Raw genomic sequence first — 25,938 nt, 5'->3', positions numbered from 1 at the left:
TCCTCACAATTAACATTCTTCCTAATTTTGTATCATCAAATTTGAAAATATTAGAGTTGGTCCCCACATGCAAATCATTAATATTAACATTAAAGGATGACAAACACAAACGATCAAATCCATGTTCTTAACCTCTACAATTTCACATATTTGATTTTCAGTTATAAGCACACGAACGCCTTGCCTAATTTTGTTTAAAAAGTTCTAACGGTTCTAAGAGAGCCCATTTGCATGGAGTAGCAACTGATGGAAACTGAAAAACATCTGCAAGCCTGTAAAGGCAGTACTGAGAACTATCTTGTGCTGACTGCATTAAGTAATGCAAATTGCAACTGGCAAATCTAGGACAACATGACAGTATATTGAGATCCATGCCAGTTCTAACTAACCAATAAGGTCAATGTTTTCAATGCTGACAAAAGCAATCAAACATATTGCAGAATCTTCAGCCAACTATTAGGGCTATTGATCTCAAAGGCTAGTATTTCCCTAATAATGAGACAGGTGCGTTTTTTTGAAGAGAAAATTTAACCCCATACATTGCAACTTGGCTGAATGCTTTAGTTTAAATTTAATTAAATTGAACTGTTAGGAAAACACACAATAACCATTAAAATGCAACCACAAATACATATCTTGTTTTGCAGCTCAGAACTGAAGAGTTAACTACCTTTTTCCAGCATCTGGCAATCTTCTTCTCTCCACCTCTCGTCTGGTGGTTTTTCTTTTTCATTTTCCACCTGTTTGAATTTGTCCTCACCCCTTTCTCTGTTCCACTGCCGCCTAAGTAATCGCTCTGCCTTCTCTTTCGCCTATGTAAATAGATGGTAAAAGTGTAACTATACCTAGCATAGAGAACAACCAGCGAAATCTCTGTTCCCTCAAATTCTGTTCCTAGCAGTATTTCTTCCATGTCCACTGATTATTATCTTCAGTTTGGATATTTGGTGCTTGCTTACACAAACAAAAGACGACTATGATTCATGCCTTGCACAGCATGTGGACAAAACAGGTGTTTCACAGAGTTGGATATGGACTTGTATTCCATACCTGTTCAAAGTGAAAGCAGCAAGAGGCCTTTGAAGCTCAAGCATAAATTATTTCAGAATTAAATATGTTTGCTACAGATTCCAGACATTATGAGATTGGTACAAAGCAAACATCTACTTTATCCTTGGTTCCTGTACTCCAATTTACACAATCCCAGATTAGCATCTTGGCATTCACACTCCAAATATTTCTCAGTTATGTAATAAGAAAAGGTCACAGGCCATGAGTGAAGTACATAACTGTCATCTGCATCCGGGAATTAGATGGAGTTTCAAAGCAACATACCAGATACTGGGAATCAAAGAACAGGAAATGCTAGAAATACTCAGGTCAGGAACAGCCATGGAAAGAGACACAGAATTAACTTTTCAAGTTGGAGACCTTTTGTCAAAACTATAAAAAGTGAAGAGACATTCCAGGTTCTAAGCACGTTGAAAAACAGGGAAAGCGGACAGGGGTAAGGGAGGAGAACAAAAGGGGAGGGTAGCATGGAAGGTGTTCAGTCCACAAGCATAACCACAGGCTTCCAGCCCCATCATTTTAATTCTCCTTCCCATTCTGATCTCTACGCCCTTGACCTCAAGGAATGGCACCTTGTCTTTCAATCAGGCACTTGTAGCTTTGTGGACTCAACATCGAATTCAATTATATTGTATCATAATCTCTGTCCTTTTTTTTCCCTGATAGTGGCTGTTGATGATTTGGTGATTTCCACCGATACCCTCTTCAAACCTTTATGTTGTTTCTTGTCCCCTTGTGTTCCATGAGCACTCGCTTTTTGCCTTGCACCGTCATCCTACTTAATCTCTCTGGCCTTCCGCCACAGCACAGGTGCTCCTTTGTTCTCCCCCAACTTTGCCTCCATACTTACTTAAAAATTTGTTACATCTATAACTTTTTCAGTTCTGATGAAAGGTCACCAAACTCAAATGATACTCCTATTTCTCTCTCAACAGTAACAGTTTTGGTAGTATCTGAAGTATTTACAGCATTTTCCATTTTTATATTAGATTGGAATCCCTGGTATCAAAAGAAACCGGCAGTATAGGAACTAAACCAGCAAATGGATAAGATTAAATTAGTGAAGTAATTCTGCAACAAATTGCATGCTCTTATTGTCAAAGCCTGCAATTTCACCTAGCCAATTTCCTAATATATCAATACCACACAAATAAAATAAAAATTTCAATCACTTTTATTGTTCCATTCACTCCGCACCCTCAAATTCAAAGTGCAAACTTTCAATCCAGACACAAGAGAAAGGAACAGCTCTAACTTACGATTGACTGTCGACGCTGAACTACTGTTTCTTCATCATCTGAATCACTGTAATACTTTGAATATAGAAATGGTTTGTGGACATATGGATGGCGCCCAAGTTTCACTCTGCCCTCCTTTTGCTCCTTGTTTCTTTCCAATTTGTTATCATTTTCTAAACAAAGATAAATGTTTAATCAAAACCTGATTTCCTGTCCAAAATGCTTTATTTTGGCTTCAGCTTTCTGAACCCATTGGTCGCAGTCCAACATATCATATTCATAAAATGGGTGAAACACCAAGCATCAAGAGCTTCCTGATCAATTTCAGGTATTCCTTAGCTGCTGACAGATGATATCAAATCATTAAATTGTTTCAACAACTTGAAGTAACTTTTCATAAACTGGATGGATTTCTGATAATGGCAGCTTTTTTGTGTGTGATATTACCGAACTTCTCCAAAATGCATGGAATATGGGAAGGAACCGAAGGGAGACTATGCCAAGTCAGACAGACTATGAAGTGGGGAGTTTGGTTCATGTGGGAATTTGGTGCAGAAGGGAAAAGAGGCTTTTTTTATTGTTAAGCCTCCTGTAGTTATAGAAAACATGTTACTTCCCAGAAATAAAGGGGAACTGGGAAACAGTGGTTGAGTTTGAAGGGGTGGCGGGGGGGCACACGAGTTCATTCCAAAGGAAATCAAAATGCGATGTCAAAGGAAAGAAGGCAAGCGATTGATTGGTTGGTGAGCATGTTCTCTTATCTGAACTAAGTGGGGTAATTGGGGGGGGGGGGGGGGGGGGAGACAGGGGGTGGGTGGGGAGTTAACATTCATTGAAATAATAAAAATGCAGGACTAGAGGCATTAGGATTTAATGAGGAATATAATTACTTAGTTAATTAAAACAGAATGAGAATAGTGGTGGAGATGATGCGCTGCAGAACATAGAACATAACAGCACAAACAGGCCCTTCGGCCCACGAGTTGCACCGATCACATCAACACCTATCTATAACCCCCAATCCCATAAAACCCCATATACTCATCCAGAAGTCTTTTAAAAGACCCCAGCGAGTTCGCCTCCACCACCACTGACGGCAGCCGATTCCATTCACTCACCACCCTCTGAGTGAAAAACTTACCCCTAACATCACTTCTGTACTTTCCTCCCCGCACCTTAAACCTGTGTCCTCTTGTAGCGACCATTTCAACCCGGGGAAATAGCCTCTGAGAATCCACCCTATCTATTCCTCTCAACATTTTATAAACCTCTATCAGGTCGCCTCTCAACCTACGTCTCTCCAGGGAAAAGCGACCCAGTTCCCTCAACCTAACTTCATAAGGCATGCCTCCCAGTCCAGGCAACATCCTTGTAAATCTCCTCTGTACCCTTTCAATAGCTTCTACGTCTTTCCTGTAGTGAGGCGACCAGAACTGCGCACAGTACTCCAAATGAGGCCTGACAAGGGTCTTATAAAGTTGCAGCATTACCTCCCGACTCCTAAACTCAATCCCTCGATTTATGAAGGCCAGTACACCATACGCCTTCTTGACCACCTCTTCCACCTGCGAGGCCGATTTAAGAGTCCTGTGGACCCGGACCCCAAGATCCTTCTGCTCCTCAACACTACCAAGACTCCTGCCCTTGATAGTGTACTCGTTCATCCCGTTGGTTCTGCCAAAATGGACGACTACGCATTTATCCGCGTTGAAGTCCATCTGCCACTTCTCCGCCCAGTCCTGCATCCTATTTATGTCCTGCTGCAACTTTTGCCATCCTTCCAGACCATCCACAACACCACCGACCTTCGTGTCATCAGCGAACTTACTTACCCATCCTTCCACTTCCTCATCCAGGTCATTTATGAAAATGACAAACAGCAAGGGTCCTAGAACAGATCCCTGGGGCACTCCACTGGTGACTGACCTCCATTCAGAAAAAGACCCATCCACAACCACTCTCTGCCTTCTGCAGGCAAGCCAGTTCTTGATCCACAAGGCCAAAGGCCCTTGGATCCCATGCCCTCTCACCTTCTCAAGAAGTCTTGCATGGGGGACCTTATCAAACGCCTTGCTGAAGTCCATGTACACCACGTCCACGGCACTTCCTTCATCAATGTGTTCAGTCACATTATCGAAGAACTCAACTAGGCTCGTAAGGCACGACCTGCCCTTGACAAATCCATGCTGACTATTCCTGATCATGTCAAACCTCTCCAAATGGTCGTAAATCTTGTCCCTCAGAAGCCTTTCCATCAGCTTACCAACCACTGAGGTCAGACTCACCGGTCAGTAATTTCCCGGGCTATCTCTGTTCCCTTTCTTGAAAATAGGGACTACATCCGCAATCCTCCAATCTTCCGGAACCTCTCCCGTCTCCACTGACGACGCAAAGATCTTCGCCAGGGGCTCTGCAATCACTTCCCTCGCCTCCCACAGTATCCTGGGGTATATCCCATCTGGTCCCGGCGACTTATCAATCTTGATAGAATTCAAAAGTTCTAACACATCCTCCACCTTAATATCCACAAACTCAATCTTTTCCATCTGCTGCAAATCCGTAGCAAAATCTCCCAGATCAGCTTCCACCGTGAATACTGAGGCAAAGTACTCATTAAGCACCTCTGCCATTTCTTCTGGTTCCACACAGACCTTACCCACTTCACCTTTTATAGGTCCTATCCTTTCTCTTCTCATCCTTTTACCTTTCACATATTTATAAAAGGCCCTGGGATTCTCCTTAATCTTACCCGCCAAGGTCTTCTCATGACCCCTTCTGGCTCTCCTAATTTCCCTTTTAAGCTCCTTTCTACAGTCCTTATACTCCTCAAGATCCTTAACCTCTCCTAGTTCCCTGAACCTTTTGTACACCTTCCCTTTCCTCCTGACTAGGTTCAACACAGCCTTCGTGCACCACGGTTCCCGCGACCTACCAAAACCCCCTTGTCTCATCGGAACGTTGTCACGCATAGCTCCAGACAAACATTCCTTGAATATCCGCCACCTTCCTTCGGTACTTTTCCCTAAGAACGCCTCCTTCCAGTTTATTTGTCCAAGTAACTTCCTGACTTCTTCATATCTCCCCTTACTCCAGACAAACACCTTCCTAGCCTGCCTGATCCTATCTCGTTCCAATGCAATTGTGAAGGAGGTAGAATTATGGTCACCATTCCCAAGATGCTCCCCTACCGAGAGATCCATCACCTGCCCTGGTTCATTCGCCAGTACCAGGTCAAGTACAGCCTCTCCCCTCGTAGGCTCATCCACATACTGTGTCAGGAAACCTTCCTGAACACACCTAACAAACTCCTCCCCATCCAAACCCCTTACCCTAGGGATATTCCAGTCGATGTTTGGGAAATTGAAGTCTCCCATCACAACTCTGTTATTAATACATTTCTCCAGAATCTGTTTCCCTATCTGCACTTCAACTTCCCTGTCACTATTGGGCGGCCTGTAGAATACACCCAAAGTTTTTGACCCTTTGCTGTTCGTAACTTCCACCCACAGAGACTCTGTAGATAGTCCCTCCACGGCATCCTCTATCTCTGCAGCCATGACACTGTCCCTGATCAACAGTGCCACTCCACCACCTCTTCTGCCATCCTCCCAGTCCTTCCTGAAGCATCTGAAACCTGGCACCTGAAGTACCCAGTCCTGTCCCTGAGACATCCAAGTCTCTGTAATGGCCACCACATCACAATCCCAAGCAGCAATCCACACCCTAAGCTCATCTACCTTATTCATTACACTCCTTGAACGTGGGAGGTATTGAGACAGCAGTGAGATCCATGACAACCACGTCTGTAGTTTTAGAGTTTATGAGCTGAAAACTAAAGTTTGAATGCTGGCATGGATGGGGGTGGGGGCGGGTGGACGAGAAGACGACGAAATTACACTTTGAACCCGGAGGACAGGGCTGTCTGATTTGGTCAGGAATTGGGCAGTCTAATTGTCAGTGAGGCAGGTAAGGGGATTGAGAAGATAGAAGCGGAGGAACCTTAGCCCTTGCAATTGTTCAGTAAGTTCAAGCTTGTATGTGTGAGATAGGATGCTTTTTAAAAAAAAGATAATTTAAGGGATGTGGTCTTCGCTTTATTGTCAGTACGCAGGAAGCCATTCAAGTGAGGGGAGTAACTAAAAATGTAGACGTGGTAGATCACAACAGAGGTGGAGACAGTTCTCTGGAATTGAGAGTCCAGAAGGTTGTGTTGTCTTCCTGGCACATTTACTTAGGACTGGAAAAGAACCTGCAATGGAAGGGAAAGGATCCAGTTGTTATGGTCCACATGGGATCCAACAAAAGATCGGACTAGGAAAGAGGTTCTAAGTAGAGATTCTGAGCAGCTAGAAGCTAAATTTAAAAGCAGAATTACAAAGGTAATAATTTCTGGAATACTACTTGAGCCAGGAGTGAATTGGCATAGAGTAAACAAGATTAGAAATGAAAGCATGTCTCAAAGATTGGTGTGGGAGAAATGGGTTTTTGACACATTGGGCACTGGCAGCAGTACTAGAGAAAGGGGGAGATATGCTGTTGACACAAAAACAGAAAAATGCTGGGAAGTCTCAGCAGGTCTGACAGCATCTGTGGAGAGAGAATAGAGCTAACATTTCAAGTCTGGATGAGCCCTTGTCAGAGCTGAGGGGAGAGAGAGTTGGCAGAGATTTATACTATGAAGGTAGGGAGGGGTGATGCAATTGGACAAAGGGAACGTAAATGCTATCAAATTGAAAGCAAAAGCTTGCAATACAATGCAAATTATTCACAGGTGTGTAGATTGTACAGACTTTAGAAGTCAGCAAAGAATGACTAAAGTCAGCCAGAAATATAAGTTTCTACAAATACTTAAGCAGCAAGACGTTTAGAAGGGAAATCGAGTTTAACTAATTTATTAGAGTTCTTTGAGAAAGTAACAAGGTGGATTAAGGGAAACCTGTAGATGTGGTGTACATGGATTTCCAAAAGGCATTTAATAAGGTGCCACATCAAGTTATGATGCAAAATAAGAGTTCATGGTGTAGAGGTACTATATCAACATGAATTGAGGTTTAGTTAACTAGCTAGAAGCAGAATGCAGGGATAAATGGATCATTTTTAGGTTGGCAACTGCTACTCATGGATTGCCACAGGGGTCAGTGCAGTGGTTATAACCACTTATTATATCAACGACTTGGATAAAGAGACCAAATGTATGGCAGCTAAATTTGTCTATGACACAAAGAAAGGCAGAAAAATAGGTTAATCAGAGGACTTGAAAATTCTAGAGGATTGGATAGGTTAAGTGAGTGGGCAAAATTTTTGCTGATGGACTGTTATGTTGGAAAATGTGATTTTGGCAGGAAGATTGGAAACACAGTATATTATTTAAATGGAGAGAGACTGTTTATAATACAAAGAGGTCTGTGTCCTGGTAAATGGAATGATGGCATTTATTGCAAGGTAAATCAAGGAGAGAGGCCTTGCTGCAGCTATACATGGCTCTAGTTAAGATTACATCTGTGCACTGTCCTCCTTACTTTAAAAAAAAGATACAACTGCACCAGCAGTCCAGAGAAGGTTCATTTGACAGATTTATGGGATGAATATGATGAAGGGAGTATCTTATAAAGAAAGGTTTGAGCAGGTTGGCCTATACCCTTTTAAGTTTAGATGAATGAAACATAAGATGCTGAGAGGACCTGATAGAGTGGATCCTGAAAGCATGACCCCCTGTAAGGGAATCTAGAACTGGGACATAGAGTTTAAAAAATAGGAGTCACCCGTTTAAAATGAAGATAAGGAATTATCGTCCTTAGAGGGTCAATTGTGTGTTACATTTTCTGCCCACAATGGGCTCAACATTTCCTTCTGGGCTGTTAACATTCCATGAGTAGCATGGTAATGGTCTAATGTATAGCCAAAGTAAACACTGATGCCTAACAAGTAGAGACAGGAATCACTATCAAGGGGAATGGTGAAGTGACAGAGATGTTGGACAAATAGTGTGTCTATTTTTATAGAACTATATCCAAATTTGCTGATGACACAAAGCCAGGTGGAATGTAAGCTGAGAGGAACAAGATCTGCTATGAAGAGATCTGGACTAGTTGAGTAAATGCGCAAAGTGGCAGTGGAGCATAACGTGCGGAACTGTCATTCACTTTGATTGCAAAGAATAGAAATGCAGAATACTTTTAAAGAAGCATGAAACTTGTCAATGTTGGTATTCAGAATGACTTGGGTGTATCGTACAAGGAACAAGTATTCTGCAGTGCAGCACGTGAAAAATCACCTAAAATGTCTTTGATGGAGTTTTAGCAACTTGCATTTATGAAGCAGCTTTAAAAATAGCCTAAAACTCTTAGCAAAAGAAATAAAAAAAATTTGAGAGAGGCACAGAAGCAGCAGCACAGATGACAAAAAGCTTGATTAATGAGGTAGGCTTAATAGAGTTTCTTAAGAGATAAGCTGAGGTACAAAGGCAGAGATATTTAAGAAGGGAATTCTAGAGCTTAGGGAAAAGGTTTAGATCTGAATAGTATCTTTCACAACCTCAGGACAACGCAAATTCCTTTACAGCCAATTAATTGTATTTAATAGTATTTTTCAAATGTAGTCACTGTTGCAATATAGAAATCTTGGCAGCTAATTTCCAGACAGCAAGCTCTCTCAACAAAGTGACATTAATCAGCTAATGCTTCCTTTGTGATATTGATTAAGGAATTAAAATTGGCCAGGACACTGGAATAATGCCCTTGTCCTTCTTCAAAATTTTGCCATGGAATCTTTTTACACCAATCTGATATGGAAGACAGGGCCTTAAATTAATTTCTCATCTGAAAGACAGCACCCCCAACAATGCAACACTCCTTCTGTGTTATATGACTGCATAGAGTCATACAGCACAGAAACAGGCCAGTCAGCCCATCAAGTCTACGCTAACCAAATACCAATCTATACAAATTCCATTTATCAGTACTTGGACCATTGTCTACTATGCCATGGCAACGTAAATGCTCGTCCTGATGCTTAAGTGCTACAAGAGTATCTGCCTCCACTATCCCCTCAGGCAGCATGTCCCAAACTTTAACCACCTTCTGGGTGAAAATGTTTTTCCTCAGATCCTCTCTACTCAACTTAAAATTAGACACTGCTCCAGAGAAAACAAACCCAGCCTATCCAGTTTCTTCTCATAGCTCAAACTTTCCATTCCAGGCAACATCCTGGTGAATCTCCTCTGTACCCTCTTCAGTGCAATCACATCCTTCCACTAGTGTGGCAACCAGAACTGCACACAATACTCCAACATCTTATAAAACTGCACCAAGTTCTCCTTGCTCCCATATTCTATACCATGGCTGATGAAGGCAAGCATTCTGTATTCTGTGCTGCCACCTTCTGGGATCTATGGACTTGTACACCAAGGTTCCACAATACTCCCCAGGGTCCCATCATTGATTGTGTATATCCAACCCTTATTTTCCTTCCAAAAGGCATTACCTCACACTTATCAGGATTAAGTTCCATCTGCCATTGTTCTGTCCAATTTACCAGCTAATCAATATCAGTCTGTAGCCCAGGACTACCCTCCTCACTGTTAACACTACTAATTTTTGTGTCATCTGCAAACTTGCTAATTATACCTTCTACATTCACATCAATGCATACAAACAGCAAGGGTCCTAGCATCGATCCTGTGATACACCACTGGTTACAGGCTTCCAAGCTCAAAAACAGCCCTCTACCATCACCCTTTACCTCTGATTGACATACCAATTTTGGATCCAATTTGCCAACTTACCTTGCAACTGATTACCTTTTGGACCAGCCTTCCATTTGGGACCTTGTCAAAGCCTTACTAAAGTCCATGTAAACACATCAACTGCTCTACCCTCCTCAATATTTAGTTATCTTTTCAAAAAACTCAGTTAGACAGGATCTCCCACCAACAAATCTGTGCCAACTATCCCTCCCTGATCAATCTCTGCCTTTCCAGGTGCTAATTAATCCTGACCCTCAGAATTTTTTCCAATAATTTCCCTACTACTAACGTTAGACTAACTGGCCTGTAATTACCTGGCTTATAAGTGTTGCCCTTCCTGAAGGTACCACATTAGTTATCCCCCAGTCATCTGGCACTTCCATCAGTGGCCAAAGATTTAAATATCTCCATCAGAGGCCCTGCAATTACCACTGCAGTGACAATCTAGATTTGTGTTCAAGTCCTGACAAGGACTTGAAGTCATTTGAACCTTTTGACATAGAAATGTAAGCAACCACTGAGCGAGCAACTGAATCACAGCTGACACTCTAGGTCACTGATACTGGCCAAGGCCATTGCAGCTGAAATCAAGGCCACCAGTGGTGCAGCAATTAAAATTGGAAATGTGTAACAGACCAGAATCAGAATAGCGCAGAGGCTTGAAAAACTTGTGAGGCTGAAGGTGCTTACAGAGGTGGGGAGAGGCAAGGCCACTGAAGGATTTGAAAAGTGAACATGAATATCTTAAGGCTGAATCATTGTCAGAGTGGGAGCCAGTGTAGCTCAAAAAATACAGGAATGATGGATGAATGAGACTCAGAGCCAGTCAAGATCAAGACAGCAGGGTTTTGGATGATCTCACATTTATACAGTGTGGAACTTGTAGGACCAGCTAGGACAACACTGGAATTCTCAAATCTAGAGTTAACAAAGGCATGAATGAATGTCAAAAGACAAGCCAAGTAAGTGCCAGAATGTGGAAACGTTATCAAAGTCAAAACTGATGATGGGGTAGGTAAATGGTCAGAAGCTGGGGAACCAAGAAATAGAAAGAGCCAAGGATAGATCTTTGGGAAGTCTGGAGACAATATTAAGAGTAGGAAGAGAAGTTGATTGGTGGAACTCAAATATGGAATTGCAGTAAGGATGGGCACAGTTTTAGGTGGTGACAGTGTGTTCAAAGACTCGAGAGAAAAGGGAGATTAAAAATTAAGTGGCAGCTTGCAAGAACAGAGGGGTCAAGAATGAGTTTTTGAAGGCGGGGGGGGGGGGGGCACGGCGCGATGGCAGAAAATTCATACTTTGAGGAGAGGAAGCTGTTAACAATATCAACTAACATGGAGTCCTGTAAGGGAATTTGGGTAGTCAATGGTCTGAAAAAGGTTAGGGAGGAGGTGGTTCTCACAGTCATGACAAGCTCGGAAAGAGCAAGGAAATTTATGGGATAGAATTTATAACGATGGATGAAAAATCAGGATTAGAGGAGGTTTGGCCCTGTGAGTAAGTAAGGTTATCAGCCTGAAGCATTCACACTAATTTTTCCCTCCATAAATGTCACTTGATTCGTGAATACTTCCAGCATTTTCTATTTTCATTTCAAATTTCCAGTATCTGCAATATTTTGCTGTTGTACACATGCTGTCAAATACACATCCAGTAAAATACAGATACAAGAAAAAACAAGAGAATTATCAGAAAATATGATTTGCATGAGCATCATAGACAAAGCTGTCAAGATTTGATACCAGAGATACAACTTGGGATATAGGAAAAGAAGCAAAACTAGAATTAAAAGGACATACACAGCTGAAGAGATCAGAAGAAATCTCATGAGTATGTTTCATGTAAACATACACACACTTATCAAGCACAAATAAAGACACAAAGATATTCAGCAGATTAAGATAGATAATACTATCAAATTGTATTGCTGGCAAGAAGAAACTGTTTCAAAGAAAAATTGGTGAAGAGAAGTAATACAATAAACAAGTAACCATTGCACTAAAAAAAATGTACAGATTAGGGGCACAAACAGATCAAGAAGAGATTGACATTGGCATCGGCAACACGTAGATCCATCAGGACAGAATCAGAGAGGAAGGTTAGGGAGTCAGACAATGTTCTGTGAGCAACATGGAGACATCTATGAGCATCGATTAAAAATAAACTTGAAACACTACTTTGCAAATAACATCTTGGACAGTTGTATTCAGATCCATATAACTTTAATTTTGCAACTCTCTATGATATCAGCAGTGATCATGCTTTCAGCTGTCAAGGTTCTAAGCTCTGGAATGCAATCTCCAAACTTCTCTACCCCAAAGCTCCTTTTCTCCTTTAAGACACTCCTTAAAACAAACAACTTTGATCAAGCTTTTGGTCATCTGCCATAGTGCCTCGCATCTCACTCACCCCTCCCCCAGACAGACTGAAAGCTCTCCATTCCCCCCATTGCAAAAGGTGGCTATTTGGTCCATCAAGTCCACAGTTTAGCATTCTTTGCATTAAGAACTTCTAAATATAAATTTCCTTAAAGACTCTCATTTGGTATTAGCAAGCCTTTTTACTATTAACACCCAAATGGTGAATTTAAGCAATATTAAGCAATAAATATTTTGGCACAAAGTCTGCTAGGCATTATGTGGCTCCACCAATCAGTGAGGTCATAGAAAGATATATCAAGAAATAACGCAATAATGTTAAGGACAGCAAGAAAAAAATCTAAAACTAAAAGAGCAATGAAGATGGTAGCTACACATAAATGCCTTTCAGATCATCAGCAGCTTTTCTTTGAATTTACAGGATTCGACATGTTTTAAAAGTATTGCATGAGGCAGCTTTCAAACCAGTATTACAAGCTCACTTTAAATTTATAGTTAGATTAGCACCATTGAAATATTAAAAGCAGAAAATGCTTGAAAAATACAGCTGTTCCATGAATAAACACATTAAATTTTATGTAGTCCCTGAAACACAATCATAAAAGAACAAGTTGTGATTAAAATAAGTATTATTTTAACTCCTTCCTTACACTCAATATTCAGTTTTGAAGCACAATCCACACTTTAAAAAATTAACTTTGGAGACAGGCTATTGTGAACCTGACAATGAATGCAGAATAAATTATTTTTTGGCACTTTGTTCTTGCTATATAGCCTAACGTTCGGTTCATCTTGGTAAACTGGCTCATGTTAAGTCCTGCAAATATTTCTGGTTATTGAAGACAGTTGTCGTACCTTCTGAACTTTGCCCCTGGTCTTCTTCATTGCTGTCAGACTCGGGAACCTCACCCTCCTCCTCTTCATCGTCATCCACATCAAAAGAAGAGAGATCACTGGTATGGACGGAACTAACAGTGATGTCGCTGAGGCCTTCAAAATCTGAATCCTCCAAAGAGTATTCTGAAGAATGACAATTTAGATCAAGTTAGAACAAGTTAAAAATCCAACAATATAAAACTTACTTTGAAATTAATTTTCAATAAAGTTAACTTGACAGCATTATATTACATTGTCCCATGCTTTATCTTTCTCTCATTCAGGCTTATTACAAAAACTCTTGCAATCAAACAAAACACCTCCCAGAGAGATTGCAGAGAATATACTGAACCCTTATTTAACCAGTTAGGTTGTACCCCACAGCTGGAAGACTGTGCAAAAAAGCGTGAGACTGAGAGCGGGACAGAGCGGAGCCATTGCCAGTGCTGCTGTGTCTCATTGGATGACTGAATTTGGAGAAAATCAAGTGTAATGCCACAAGGTAGGTTTTCTTGTTTTGCTAATTAATCTTTTAATACTGGTACATATTATTGGTAACTGCAAGGTTTTCTTCACAACAGGGTTTTTGTAATAACAGTAACAAAGCTTATTCGGAGCAGTAGGAATTATTGAATAAGGATAAATATGAATAAAAAGTACATTAAATACGTATGTATAATTTAAAAATGTATAACTTTTAGCTGTAGCTTTAATAAGAACAGTGTTATTATATGCAAAAATTATTCAAAGTTAATTAGGAAAGTAATTAAGCTAAAGGAACTAAACATAAGCAACATTAGTTAGACAGGTGTTGTGTTGCAACTATGGAACATAAGAGTTTCTGGACATCAAGGCGATCCAGGACAAATGCTAATGCAGAACGCGTAAGCAGCTAGTGCAATTCTGGATCAGGATTATTCATCTGCACAATGTAAGAGAGGGGGAGAAACACCCTGACACTTTGTTCCAAAAGACCACCACACCACTTAGAATAAGATCAAGTTTTGGACAGCAGGAGGATGTGACCATGAGTGAGGCAGGTAAAGGGACCAAGCAGATAGGAGTGAAGGAGCTCCACACTTTGCAACTGTCAAACAGGTTTGAGGTGCCCACAACTTGCATGGACGAAGGTGACATCTGCAAGCTGGATGAGCTGGCTGACCACGACACCGTGGTTCTGGAAGCTGACGGGATGGGGTAAGGGGGGGGGGGGGGGGGGGGGGGGGGGGGGGGCAAGAAAAAGATGTAGTGCTAATAGGGGAGAATATAATGAGGGGGTTGATTCTATTCTCTGTAGCAAAGAGCGCGAGTCCAGATGGCCACATTGCTTGTCCGGTGCCAGGGGTTGGAACATTTGAGAGGCCCGGAGACTAACCTACAGGAGGGATAGGATCCAGTTGCTACGGTACATATAGATAACAGTGACATAGGCAGGACAAGGGAGGAGATTCTGCATTGTCGTTATGAAGAGCTAGGCATCAAATCAAAGAAAAGCTGAAAGGAAACAAACCCTGAATTATTACCCAGAACACATGCAAATAGCATTAGGGACATGAAATGCATAGCCCAAAGACTCATGTGGGAGAAGTGGATTCTGGTTCATGGGTCATCACCATAGTAGGGAAAGTGGAAGCTGTACCTTTGGGATGACTTACACCCGAACCGAGCTGGGACGAGTGTTCTAGCAAATCGCATAGCTAGAGAAATGGAGAGGGTTTTAAGCAAGTGGGATGAATGATCAAGCTTGGGTAAATGTAGCAAATCAAGATGCAGGAGAATCAAGGCAGAAGGGCAAAATAATACGAAAAATGATATCAGAAAATGGCAGGAAATGACTGCAGGGGAAAAAAGCTAAGAATGCACCAACAGTCAGGACTAAATGTTACGAGCATCAAACCTGATGAAAAAGCATGCAGTTATGCTAAGATAAGTGGCAGGTCAGATGACTGATCAGAGAATGACTAAAAGGTTAATCAGGAGAAACAAATTAGACTATGAAAGGAAGCTGGCTAAAAATGTAGTAACAGAAAATAAGAGATTCTATCGGTATTTAAAAACTAAGTTGATCTTCAAAAGAGTGACAACAGGACATTAATACTAGATAGTAAGGAAATGGCAGATAAAATGAACAAATATTTTGTTTCTGCCTTCATTATAGATGATACAAAAATCATTCTAATAAAAGCTATAAATCAGGAGGTGGAAGGGAGAGAGGAACTCGTTGAAATTACAATTAGGGACGCAGTACTGAGCAAACTGATGGAGCTACAGAATGACATCATCTTTGGGTCCAGAATGACTTTATCCAAGGGTATTAAGAAAGGTCACTAAGAGGTTGTTTCGTGTTAATTTTCCAAAATTTGTTGGATTACAGAAGAGTTGCAACAGGCAGGCAGGAAACAGGAAACCATAATCCAGTTAGCTTCATAGCGACCATGAGGAAATTGCTAGAATCAATTATTAGGATGGTTATGGCTGTACATTTAGAAAAACTCAAGAGTCATTGTGGTTTTCTGAAGGTGAAATGTTTAACCAATTTATTGGAGTTAACCTGTCAGAAGGTGGTGGAGGCGGCGTCATTTTATATTTTTAAGGCAGAGGTAAATAGATTCTTGTTAGGAAAGGGTATCAAAGGATATTGGGAATATGGAATTCAAATCACAAACAGATTAGCATGATGTTATTGACTGGTGAAGCAGGCTGATAAGACCATAAGCTGTAGGAGCAGAAGTAGGCCATTTGGCCATCAAGTCTGCTCTAACATTAAGTGACATCATGACTGATCCGATAATCCTCAACTCCACTTCCCACCTTATCCCATACCTCGATTTCCTTACTGCTCAAGGAGTCAAATAGTCTATTTCAGTTCTTATTTTGTATGCCTGTATACTACAGTACATTATTTATTCTACAAGGAACTGAGTTACTCAACAGGATATCCAACATAGGGTAGGCCAGTTAAAACGTAGTAGAGACAAACTGAATTTAGTATGAGGGAATGGCAGATACCGTGTACAGCACTTATTGATGTTATTGTTCATAGAGAAATAGTACTAAAGCTGGACAAATCACAGGAATTTGAATGTAATTTCAGGAATCCCAAGGGAAGAAACAAAGGAGGCTCTAATTTTACAAATTGTTATGGAAAAGAAAATTGTGCTTGGGAACTGCATAGTGGCTTACGTGACTCCTCTTAACGAGGCATGTACGAATAAGCCAGTAATTTCTAAGGCAATTAATTTTTCAGGGTCAGTCAGCATAGATTTCAAAAATCCAGGTCATGTTTGCCTAGCTTTATAGAATTATTTGAAGTATGCGTTAGAAGAAATGCAATGAATATAGTTCGTGAGGATATTCAAAGAATATTTGATAAGATATCACAAAAAACGTGTGGCAAATGTATACTTGGAATTAAGATGAACATTATCATGTGGATCAACATGGTTGGAGGTCAAAAAGAAACAAAAGTAGGGAGACCTCTCTCAGGCTAGAAAGATGAGAGCAATGTTCTTTAAGAGATCCACATTGAGGCACTCTTATTTACTACATATACTGATGAAGTAAATTTAAGAGGGGACAAAACTATATTCAAATATGGATCAATAGCATAATCTAAATTGAAATAACTTGCAAATTTAAAACACGCATTGATGGTTAGATGGAGCACATTAAAGCTTCTTCAGTGCTGGATGTTAATTATAAATATAACAGTTTATGAATATCTTAACGGTCTATTCAGTGTAAAGTTGCTCAATTTGAAATTATGCAAAACTTTGTTACATTATGTTGTATTGCCAAGTCAGTAGAATTTCTAGTACAAGTGCCATTCAGCCCATCACGCCAGTGTTGGCTTTCCAAAATAGCAATTTACTTAGTCCCATTTTCATTGATCAAATGTTTATCCATTTACTCTTAAGTTTTACTGGATTCTCCTTCTTTCAGCTTTTGCTTGGACATTGTGTGACCAATGACTCATTATTTAAATAAAAACATTCTGACATCATACTTCATTTCTTCAATTACACAAATTATTTCTGACCAATGGAGATTCTTCTCTTCTGCATCATTGAGCAGCATGCCTCCCACCATTTTGGAACAAGATCATCTTTGCTCAGAGAAGAGCCCAAGTTTATCTTCCTCAATAATATCAGATCCCTGGTAGAATTTTAGTGAATTTCTTCAGTAGCTTCTAATGGATTTCATTTTCAAAAACATAAGCTTTATTAATTGGTCCTCATCCTCTACCGTAGGCTAATTTGTCTGTAAAGCCACTTAACACTTAACCACACTCGTGGAAAATTCTAAATTTGAGCTTCTGTGGACAGAAAAAATGAACTTGACCTGTAAATTTTAATTTTATGCCTCCGTAACTAAGTCTTGATCCTTTATATACAAGAAACATATACTCAATATATTCATATATTAAAACACTTATGGCTATCCAACACCTTTACATCTCTTCAGTCTGAAAAATATGCATCAATCACTCGTCTGGTTTCCATCTCAATCAATCTCCTGTCTAGGTTACCATCATGCTGCCTCACAGGTTAATCTTTAACCAGCAAGCTTTGTACTTAGTATGTCATCAAAAGCCTTTAAATATTCATATACTTGACATTCAGTGCATTTCCTTTGCCAATATATTGATAACTCCTAAAGAAATAAGACAAAATAAGGTTTGTCACAACTTACCTTTCACAAATCCATGTCTGCTCTCCTAGCTTAATCAAGAGCAGAGGTATTACATTGGCAACACTCCAGTCACCTGTATCAAATGTTATTTGAATGATTACATTAAAACCCACTCCCACTATAACATCTCAGTATTCTATGACGACACCATGGAGTTCTAATTTTTTAAAATTCAGTATCTAAACATATGTACATCAATACAGTCCCTCAGCATTTTGTCTCAAATTTTGTTCATAATCTTTGTGTAATTACATATATAACCAAAATTCCCATTTGGAAATGTTATTTTCCTATAAAAATGGGCTTGATAAAAATAATCAGTGTAGCTCTGTCACCAATTTGTCAATGATTAAAATTTTTACTTGCAGCATTGAGCCAAGCTTTACAATGCTACAGGGGAAAAGGAAATTTGAGACATATTTTAACATTGCAGGATGCTAAATAGGAATCTTTCTTTTCTAGATGCAAGCATGCAAAGGATACTAAGAAATTAGTGAACTTTGATTATTGATTTCTGCACACACTTAAATATTTAGAATTTTCCACTTATTATAGAAAATACTGATGAAAAATAACTTTATGTTTATCAGCATGCATTAGTTTCTAGACATTGATTAGTATTTTACTGATTACCTAGCAAGCCACTCAATTCAAAAGCAACTAGTGATGGGCAATAAATGCTGGCCAGTCAGCATTGCCTAGGTCCCACGAATGAATTAGAAAACTTGCTGCTGCTTTATGCACACGTATCACAAAATAAAGCTCTGCTTTGTGAAAACTAGAATAATGCATTCTCATTACCTTTCTTTAAGTTTTCCTTTGCCGTCTGCTTAATAGTCAGAATAGCAGTGACAGGTTTCACAGTTTCACATTCTTTCCCGTGTACTCTTTCCTCTTTTGAAAGCCCAAAATGTTCATCCTTTCTTAAAAGTACATCTTTCTTATCCACCTTATCAACATTGTCATTTGTTGCAGTCATATCTTCAACGTGTTCCTCAACATTCTCCATTTTTTCATCTTTTTCGTCAAAATCCTTCACAGGTATCAAAAGATTAATTGATCCTTCTATTTTAGGATAAAATTTTCCATCATCTGCTTTGGTTTCTAACACATGCCTTTCTGTTTCCTCAGTAGTACGGTCTTTCTCCATTCCCAAATCAAAACTTTGCTGACACTTGATTTCTGAAATAAGACTTTTCTTGGAGCTTTTTTCACCATTTTTACTAGATGAATTTTCTATTGTAGATCTGGCAGCATTAGCTTCCTGATTAAGTGAGGTTATTGTGTCCAGGATAGAAAGAGCATCATTAGCTTTGCTTGTACTTGGACCACTAGATGAAAGACCTGCAAGTTGAAAACACAGTGTAATCTGAAGATATTGAAAATGAAATACCATTTTAATGTGCCATGTAGATCATTTTAACACTTCAGAACATAGTGCATTGGATACAAAGCAGTAACTGGAAATACAGCAACTGGATATGCAAATTGCAAAAACTTGATTTAAGTATGGGGAGATACTATTACACTCTTTGAAAAACAATCATTTGCTACCATGGTATAAGCAAACATTCTGAAAGCATCAAAAACAAAGCTGGTCAAACAGTCTGGTGACAGCACTAACACTTGCTGGATGGTTCACAGAAGACTGACAGTCAGTATGGCTGTAGGCCATTTAAAATGTTACTGTCAAAAATATTTAACTATTCACTGACTAGAAGCTTTAGGAAAACAAAGGTAGTTTTAAGGTATTTATAAATATATGGGGAAACATTAGAAATAAGGTTTCATTTTAGATGGGTTTAATTCAGTATGCACACCTGGAGGGACCTATAGTTAGATTCGTGCTGGATAAAACTGTTTTTAGGTATGGGGGGATTGGTTTAGTTCCATCTGTGATTTTATTGTGCTTAGAGTTATGGCATGAAAATAAATATAGTAGCAACAGGATGCTCACTTCCCAAAGGAGAGAGCTTTCCTTTGTTCTTTAGTTTTAGGTGGAAGCCAGAGCAGTTGGAGACACATCACTGAGGAATGAGCAGTTCTCAATTCTACCAAAATACATATAGAACAAGGAAATTGCGAAGGTGCAGGCTTCATAATGAACAACATACAATCCAGACAACTAGGGAACTTGGGTAGAAAAAAGGTTCCAGACAACTGGAATGAACACAGACGAAGGTATTGTTCAGAAGAATGCAATGGAGAGTAAACAAACTGAGTTCATTAAGTTTAAAGAGTGAAGCAGATCCCAGAGGTAGCTTAAATGCTTGATTTTAAGAATTTTTGTAAGTACTTTTAATAAGAATCTGGGAATTGAGAGTTAAAGCAATTGTAACCGTTTGAATAGTACTCAGGGCAAAGAAATCCTTTGGTGTAAATTCCTGGACTGGATTCGCTGTTAAGTGGAGCAGAAGCTTTATTTAAAAGTGTCATTTGAAAGTCCTGGATTTCAAATGCAAACTGCTAAATTCAACTATTACTACGAAAGAAGATTTTAAAGCGTGTTTTTGGGAGTGGAGTTTGAAAACTCTCACATGACAATCATATAGGGGCATTCTGAGGAGAAATTCAGACACTAACTTGGGTTTAGAATGGATTGTTTGATCACAGCGAATCTATGTTTTATAGAAAGGACATTGTGTGGCAATGAGACCATTATAGCTTCAAATGTACTATGTCATTTGTGCTGATTTAAAACCTATGAGTATTTGTTAAGCTAAGAGGGACTAAGTATTATAATCCATTTCTTTTCATGTTTAATAAATGTTCTTTTCCTTTGTTGTTAAACTTGACACTGTTCCTCTATGTTTGAGGAAGGAGTAAAAATTATGGTCTTTTGAGTCAGGCTTCCATTTTGTGATTTCCTATCCAGTTATAACATCAACTGGGATTGTAACAAAAGGTAGCTGAGTATCTTGGATTTTACATTCACAGGCAAATGAATGGTGCTAATAATTCATTACACTCTTTCCACAGACCTTCTACCAGCTTTTGCACTGGAAACTTTGGAATTATCAAAAATTCAAGTGGCAAGGTGCCCTCGCATGGGAAATGGGACCTACGTGAACTGGACAAGAAAATTTTTTATTTCTTCAACTAGATTGAGGAACCTTTACTCAGGTACTCAGGGCAAAATATTCTCACAGCCTGGAATATGGATTGGGACATGGTAGGATGGCAAAATAACAAAGGACCATGCCAGTACGGGTCAGAGAACATGCTTGTATGGAAGTCCAACATGCTCATACCACTGGTGAATTTGCCAGTGGCGGCTGGGTTGCCAAGTGGAGGGGGTGTTTCTTCACAATGCATAGGCAATTGGGCTTATTAAGGAGCCATTTGCTAGGTATTTCCATAGGATTTGAAATTCTACTAGCGGCACAAGTGAAGATCAGATCCTCACTCTACAAGGAGGTAAGAGTGTTGGCTGGAGTTGGAAACCATTAAAAGCAGTAGTGTTTCAGTGCAGGGATGACAAGAGTGAATTAAGTCATGGAAGTGACAAGTTAGAAACTGAACAAACACAATGAGCACATCAGAGGATTGTACTATTTTCAAGGTGCAGCTTGCATATGCAGAGTAAGGGGAGTGAGATACTCAAAGTGAGTGCTGCAAATGACAATGGATCCCATGCATTGTAGTTTTAAGACCCCCAATGAAGGGCACGAGAGGGAGAGAGAATGAGATGCAGGCAACTACAGCAGGCAACACCCAGCAGGATAGATAGATGGAAGAATGTGTGGATATGGACATGCAACTAGTCTTACGTGTTCAGAAGGTGGTATCCAGAGAGAGCTTATGGATAGAGGCTCTGCTTCTTACAAACCTCACAGCAGCAGTGTCACCAATGACTGCACCACTGAGGGAAAAGTGCACTGTGATGGAGTAGGATCTGAGCCCAATGTGAAGAGGTTGGCATTACGGCTTGTGGCAGTGAAGACCACAGTAGCATCAAACTTTTACCCCTCAATTATTCCAGGCACCCACTGGGAGATTTTCCACATTTGCAGCTCATTGCTACATTGATCTGATCTGATCTGAATGTCGCTTTCAAGAAGGCGAATTTGACCAGTCAGGAAAAATAGGGTTCAGATCATTGTGCAAGTGGCCATCAGGTCTCCTGTAGAACAAGCAGCAGCCTTCATCAACGTCCACTTGTTCAATGTACAAGTGGTTTCTGACCATTACAAGTAGCTTCTTCTTAAAGATTATCTGGATTTCTCCAATTGGACGATGCAATATTTGTAAAATAGTGCAAAAGAGGTAGGATTCTTTGTACACAAACATTAAAACTATTGGAAATGCAAACTATTCACTAAGGCAACACTTCAGAAGTTGGTTTACATGGTACCATTTCTGACGTCAGAAATATGGATGTTATGTTTCTCACCATAATTTGCAGTTTTTAGTTCATTTTTAATTTTCTTGCAATAGCTTACACTAAATGCATACATCTCAAGTCTCAATTGCTAATATTCATCCAAATGACTGACAATAGTAAAGTGCTTGCTACTTTAGAGATTTTTGAAACTGAACGAAGAGAACCAATCAGGTTGTGGTATTTCAGGTAGTACCTGGAGTTGTTGGTTCTGATTTCTCAGAGTTTGGTACAAAACTCACAGCAGCAGGCTCTTCTTTGTGGTCCACAGTTGCTAGAAACTCATGAACGGCTTTCTCAACCTGAGGCCGGAATATGTGGTTAATTTTTGGATCCACAACTTGAGAAATGATCCTGTCAACACCGACCTCCAGCATACCTGATCTGCAAATGCACAAAAGATAACTTCCTGCAGTATAAGTTATCCACTGAGTCTTATTTTTAACGCATTGAATACTTGAATTTTCAATCTACACTGCTTAACTATGAAACAAAATTATCTACATCAGTCCTCATCAAACAATCATATCACCAGCAATCCATGCTGCATAGATGTGTTTTGTTATGGATTACAATTGTTCCTGGGTTGCAGTCTGGAGTTTTAATCACAAGCAATTAGCAGCGATATTATAATAAAAGACTCACTAAATATTTAGGATATGGAAACGTAGAAACGACATGGTTTAACAATAAAGGAAGAGAAGTGGAGAAGCAAGTGGTTTCAGGAGGGTAGCTGAAGGCTCTGTCACCCAGAAAGCATAAGTTAGAATAGTTATATCAATATCAAACTATGTACACAAAGAAAAATAAAGAGATAAATTAACAGAGTTGAAAGAGACAAATGAAAAACTAAGAAATCATTAAGTTTTTTAAAATTCATAAATGAAGTTTGAAGGAATGAGACTCCACCCTTCTAAAAATGAACTTGGCCAAGGACAAAGCAGCAGCTATTCATGGAAATGTAACTGGAGAATATTGCAGAAATAGCGCGATGCAAGTAGATTTACAAATTATTCATTCAGAGCAGATAGGTCTGTGAATTCATTCACAGCATATGGGTCACATTCTCCTGCATGGGTTTCCTCCCACAGTCAAAGATATGCGGATTAGGTTGATTGGCCATGCTAAAATTGCCTCTTACTGTCCTGAGATGCATACGTCAGAGGGATTAGCAGGTAAATATGTAGGGATATGGCGTGGGGCCTCGGTGGGATTAGGGTCAATGCAGACTCGATGGGCCAAATGGCCTCCTTCTGCGCTTCAGGGTTTCTATGATTTTATGGGTGTCACTGGCTGGGTCAGCATTTGTTGTGCACCCTTGAACCGAGTGGTTTGTGAGGCTATTTCAGGGTCAACCACAGTACTATGGGTCTGGAAATCTTGGCTAGGCCAGTCCAGGTCAGGAGATTTCGTTCCCGAAAGGACATTAGCAAACCAGATGGGTTTTTAATGACAATCAACAATGATTTCATAGTCATCATTAGACTTTTAATTCCAGATTTTCACTGAATTCAAATTTTCACCATTTGCTATGGTGGAATTCAAAACCAGTTCCTCACAGCATTACTCCCAGTGGATTACTAATCCACTGACTATGCCATCATCTTCCCTAAAAATGGCAAGAACAAATTAAAGTTTAGTGTAATAAATACGCAGGAAATTATCAGTCAGGTGGTGGTTATGGAGACAGAGAAGTTTTCATGTCTTTCATTGGAGTTCATACAAAAAAAAAGTGATCACAGATGCTGCCAGACCTGCTGAGTATTTCCAGGATTTTCTGTTTTAATTTCAGATTTCCAGCATCTGCAGCATTTTGCTTTGCATTAAAGTCTTGGGAGCAGAGAGCCAATGGCTCTCACATCACTGAAGACAGGTGATGGACAAGTAAAATTTTGTTGGGAGGAAAGGTGCAGCATGCTTTCGTACACATTAAAGTTTGTGAATAAGGCATGGTTGTGTATGGATACAACAAAGGCATCTGCAAGGATGACAGCTGTGAATTGAGAATCTGCTGAACCAGTGCAACAACAATAATCTCTCCCCCAGTGTTGACAAGGCGAAGAAGTTGGTCATTGACTTCAGGAAGCACAGTGGAAGACATGCCCCTCTCCACATCAAGTGTCAAGTAGAAATGGTTGAGAGCTTCAAGTTTTTAGGTGTCCAGGTCACTAAACCTGTCCTGGTGCCTCCATATTGACACTATAGTTAAGACAGAGCACAAATGCCTCTATTCTCCCAGAAACCAAGGAAATTTGGCATGTCCACTATGACTTTCACCAACTTTTACAGATGCACCACAGAAAGCATTCTTTCTGGTTGCATCACAGCTTGGTATGGCTCCTCCTCTGTCTAAGACCACAAGAAACTACAAAGCATCATGAAGGAAGTCCAGTCCATCACCCAAACCAGCTTCCCATCCAATGGCTCTATTTGCACTTTCTGCTGCCTCGGAAAATCAGCCAGCATAATTGAGAACCCCTAGCATCCTGGACATGCTCTCTTCTACCTTCTTCCATCAGGAAGATACAAAAATCTGAGGACGTGCACCAACTGACTCAAGAACAGCTGCTGCCATCAGACTTTTGAATGGACCTACCTTGCATTAAGTTGATCTTTCGCTATACCCTAGCTATGAATGTAACACTACATTCTGTACCCTCTTCTTTCTTTCTCTATGTACAGTATGCTTTGTCTGTCCAGTATGCAAGAAACAATACTTTTCACTGTATCCCAATACATGAGACAATAATAAATCAAATCAAGGAGCTACTGGCAGGAGTTAGGGCAGAGATAGCAGTAAACAATCTTTATGATGGATACAATTACAGGACCCAAAGTCTTGCCCTGAGCCAAAAAGGAGCCACATTTTTGTCTGTGAGAATGACTAGAAAACAAATGGTGTGGGTGGGGATTGGAAGCTGTAAACAATGTTTCAGTCTTGCCAAGTGTTGAGGAGTAGAAGTTATAGCTCACGCAAGGCTAGATCTTACATATGTCAGCGGAGAGAGATGTCAAAGACATTAAGACAGCAAGCGTTGACGGATTTATATAGAAAAGCAGCATTTCAAGACTTAAAGTAAAATTTAATACTTGCATCTGAAATCAAAATTTAACTCATCCAAAGTTTCTGCATGCAAATCCTATATTGTTGCTTTCTGGTCATACATCAATCCATTCCCTAACCTCCATTGTTCCTGTTTCTTAATTCCAAAGACTTGCTTATAAAACACACAGGTACTCAACTTGTCGCTGATACCTCTTCTGGACTCAACAGCCAGCTTGCATCATGTAGTCCTCCAGCTCTAACCTGTTGTGCATCTCCCCTTCTACATTCCTGTAGTCGAACTTTCAGTGTATGGCTTCTACCATATTGAAAAAAGCCTCCTTAAACTTCCCCATCTTATTGCTTCCCTCCCATCTTCAAAGCACCTTTAAAAGCCAAATCTTTTGCAACCTCTAATACTTCTAAAGGAAGAAATGCATGAATGCCACATTATTCTGTCCTCAGGAAGTGCCAATGTGTTTCACAATAAAATAATTAATTTTGAAGCAGTC

General features: G+C 39.9%; 1 protein-coding gene across 2 annotated transcripts in view; it reads right to left on the bottom strand.

Moving 5' to 3' along the window:
- bod1l1 (biorientation of chromosomes in cell division 1-like 1) overlaps window positions 1–25,938 on the bottom strand; it is an 81,514-nt gene that overhangs the window by 37,405 nt on the left and 18,171 nt on the right. For both annotated transcript variants that reach the window (XM_080190018.1, XM_080190027.1), the window contains exons 3-7: window positions 22,580–22,767; window positions 18,804–19,346; window positions 13,290–13,454; window positions 2,331–2,482; window positions 671–812 (exon numbers count right to left, since the gene is read on the bottom strand). In XM_080190018.1, coding sequence (XP_080046144.1) covers window positions 671–812; window positions 2,331–2,482; window positions 13,290–13,454; window positions 18,804–19,346; window positions 22,580–22,767 — 1,190 coding nt within the window. The remainder of the gene's footprint in view (window positions 1–670; window positions 813–2,330; window positions 2,483–13,289; window positions 13,455–18,803; window positions 19,347–22,579; window positions 22,768–25,938) is intronic.

Source organism: Carcharhinus amblyrhynchos, chromosome 1 (assembly GCF_965287045.1).
Source record: "Carcharhinus amblyrhynchos chromosome 1, sCarAmb.v2.hapA, whole genome shotgun sequence".
Taxonomy (NCBI): Eukaryota; Metazoa; Chordata; class Chondrichthyes; order Carcharhiniformes; family Carcharhinidae; genus Carcharhinus; species Carcharhinus amblyrhynchos.
The sequence above is the reverse complement of the archived record's forward strand: the minus strand, read 5'-3'. Positions and strand labels throughout refer to the sequence as shown.